This window comes from Clupea harengus, unplaced genomic scaffold, assembly GCF_900700415.2.
Source record: "Clupea harengus unplaced genomic scaffold, Ch_v2.0.2, whole genome shotgun sequence".
Taxonomy (NCBI): domain Eukaryota; kingdom Metazoa; phylum Chordata; class Actinopteri; order Clupeiformes; family Clupeidae; genus Clupea; species Clupea harengus.
The window spans coordinates 149,325-152,500 of record NW_024879590.1 but is presented as its reverse complement, the minus strand read 5'-3'; the positions used below and the strand labels follow the sequence as shown (position 1 = coordinate 152,500).

The 3,176-nt window shown below is 41.1% G+C and overlaps 1 protein-coding gene across 1 annotated transcript in view; it reads left to right on the top strand.

Annotated features, from left to right (window-relative positions):
* The window catches only part of LOC122129107 (phospholipid phosphatase 2-like), an 18,974-nt gene extending 16,085 nt beyond the window's left edge, over window positions 1-2,889 (top strand). Inside the window, exon 6 of the mRNA XM_042704146.1 lies at window positions 619-2,889. Coding sequence (XP_042560080.1) covers window positions 619-768 — 150 coding nt within the window. The 3' untranslated portion in view covers window positions 769-2,889. The remainder of the gene's footprint in view (window positions 1-618) is intronic.
* Window positions 2,890-3,176: the final 287 nt, after the last annotated feature.

The following is a 3,176-nucleotide window of genomic DNA, read 5'->3' as shown; positions in this document are numbered from 1 at the left end:
AGAGAGGAACAAAAACGAAAAACTCTCAGGAGTACCTTTCAAACGTGCATGAATCATTTTCTGGACAACTAGGAAGTGAGGGGGGGGGGGGGCACACAGAGAGAGAAAGGGTGGGAGAGAAGAGGGGCTGGATTTCTCCACTGCTGTTGGCAATTAGAGAGCCTAGGCCCTGTCAGGATTAGAGGCACCAGGTCCTCCTGGAGCTACAGGAGCAAGCCTTTGGGTTTTTTTTGCTTTGTTTCTTTCTGTCTTTGTTTCTGCTCTTCTTGCTTCCTGTATGTATTGTTTTTCGTTTCCTTTCTTTTTTTCCACATCCTTTTTGGTTTACTTTGTTGCTTCCTTTCTTTCTGACACGCTACCTCACACATGGTGTGCAGATGAGCTCATGAGATGAATTCCCTTCCTGCTTGTTGCTCCTTGCAGACCTTTTTCTTTTTCACTGTTGTGTATATACGTAATGATATATAAGATTATGTTCTACAAACACCACTTAATCAATACAAATGTTTTGTTTATTTTATTTACAAATTTGGTAATAAGTGTACAAATATATTTTTCTTTTGCCTCTCTCTCTCTCTCTCTCTTTGCCCGCCCCCCCCCCCCCCGTTTCCTCGTCAGGTGCGTTACGTGTCAGACTTCTTCAAGTTGCGTCCGCCTCGCTGTTCCAGCCCCGAGATGGTAGAGAGCGACGCCCTGGAGCGCAAGCCCAGCATGCAGATGGCCGACTCCGAACACAACAACCATTACACCTACCCTGGACCGGTGTGAGGCCTGCCGCCAGGCTCAGCCTAGCTCATGCACGGAAACCCTCCCCCCACCCAACAGAGGCGTCATGATGGAGGGAGGTCTGCCACCTGGCTCTGCTGCGTCTCTCCTAACGGTTTTCGGTGCGTGACTCAAGCCTCTGACTCTCTCCCGTTTGGCTTGTGAACCACTCAACTACAAATCCCATAAGGCCACTGGACTGACTGGGGCAGAGTTATTGTTGTTCTGAGAGCAACAGCCTTCCTGCCTTCCAAAAAAAAAGGACATGACTACCTCCTCCCAATGTATGCTAGGAGGGGCTGGACTTATGTTTTTACCTGAACATCATTATTGATGTTGTAAAATTAGACTTTTAGGTGGATTCCTTTTTTTATGATGGAGGTGGAATTTTAATGTAACCAGTTTTAAGGGGTGCCGATGGCGGGCCTAGGACTGTACCAGATGGACACTTTTACGCATTTAGCTTTTGGGGTGAAAATGGATGAGCTCTTTGCACATTTTGTCTGAACGGTTGTTTCACACTTAATCACGAAGCTTCACGGTATGGAATTAAAGACCAATGTAAGGTCCAGTCTATATTTTTACCATCAAAATAACATTACATTCAACATTTGATATTTGAAGCTAACTGTTCATGGTGTCTTTTAACCTTTTTTATCACTTTCTTTTTTTTTTCAAAGTAATGCAAGTAATGCATTTCACCAGATCGAGCATCAAAGTTCTCATGCTTGTCACAGCATGAGCACACCTGGCTCTAATACGAATTCTTTGTTAAAAAAAAAAAAAAAAAAAAAAAAAAAAGAGGAACTCCCATCTACGGCGGTATAGCCAGCTCTTTCATTGCACCTTAGGCATCTGGTCTAAGTCACAGAGACTCCCCTTGTTTAGAGGTTCTTTGATGTCTGCTCTCCTGTGTACAGCCAATGAGATCTAGGCTGGACAAGGGAGACACTACGTCTGTTGTGTTTTTTTTTACGGTTTCCATCATTCAAGGTCCTCAAAAGCTATATACCACTACATCACACACATTACATTCACCATTGTTGTTGCCCTTATAGACATCAGAGTTATCTTCCGTCTTGTGTTCTGTCAAGTGGGAGTGAAAATGAATCAGGGTTTTAAAGGCTAGAGCAATGATCTGTTCACTGGTCGTTTCCCAAGTGAAGGTTGAGCATAAAATGTGTCATTTACTTATTTTGGGAATTAACATCTCGGATCACTAGGTTTGCTAGGAAATAGAGGTTTCTTGTGCACAATCATCTACACTCTACAATCATTTTTACTTCTATTTTGGGCCAGATTTTCTAAAACCGTTGTGGCACTAAAGACTCATCATTAGTGTGCGATGTGTATGTCTCTGTCTGTCTAGCTGTCTTTCTATCCCACGTTTTATGAGAATACTGGCACTACAATGTTGTTAAGAAAACTAAGCCCAGCCAAATGACTTGTAACCCTGTAAAGGACTTGCATTAACTCTGCGTATATACTCTCACCACTATTAAAACATATTTTGACCAATCTCTCTCACAGACAATATACAGTTTAGAAAAGACTCAATGCACATACACTCAGTGTATAGCCATAGCACGCAGAAATAGTTGCATGCATATTGATGAACACAACTGTTTTAATTTCCCTTCATCTCCCTATCCATTACGTTTGTTCTGAAATCATAATCTGTAGTTGTTTGGAACTTTGCTCATCAGACCATCTGGCAGGAGTGTAACATTTTCTCTGTTCTGGTTTACTGTCTTAATTGCCTTTTTTCCCCTAAGGATCGTGCTAAAGACTAAACACTAATACATCTGTGCAGAAAATGTCATGTCTGTTAAGGAAGAACCATTTCCAAAACAAAGTCTCTGATTCATCAAGCGAGTCTAACCTGTGTATTACTGCTCCTCTGAAGAAGAGTGCCAATGTATCTGTAAACTCATTTTATTTTGGACTTTCTGCTAATTTGGCATAATTGATGACCTGCCGGTAGGTGTGTTTTAATAGACTACAGTTCTTTACACTATAATAACAAATGACCCTGGAACTGTGCCTTATTATAGTCATTTTCCAACTGTTGTACATAAAGTTGCACATTTATTTAATTACACAAATAAAACAAACAACTTTGAACAATGTCTGGATTACATGATTGAGGAGAATGTAGTCGTACAATAATGGAATAATCTGTACATTTTATATTAGGAATATTTTCAAAATTATTCCTTGCAACCTTTTAAGTTTCCTTCAAAAAAAGAATGTCAATTCGACACCCTTCTCCTGTTCACATGTTGCACGCAGACACAGTAGCTGTGTTATGTGGTTTTGTTGCCTATTAGTGCTGTCTTGCTTCCTGTACATACGCCACAGTCTCATTAGACTGTTGAACATGCACACTATCTCAAGGGGTTTATGGGTTT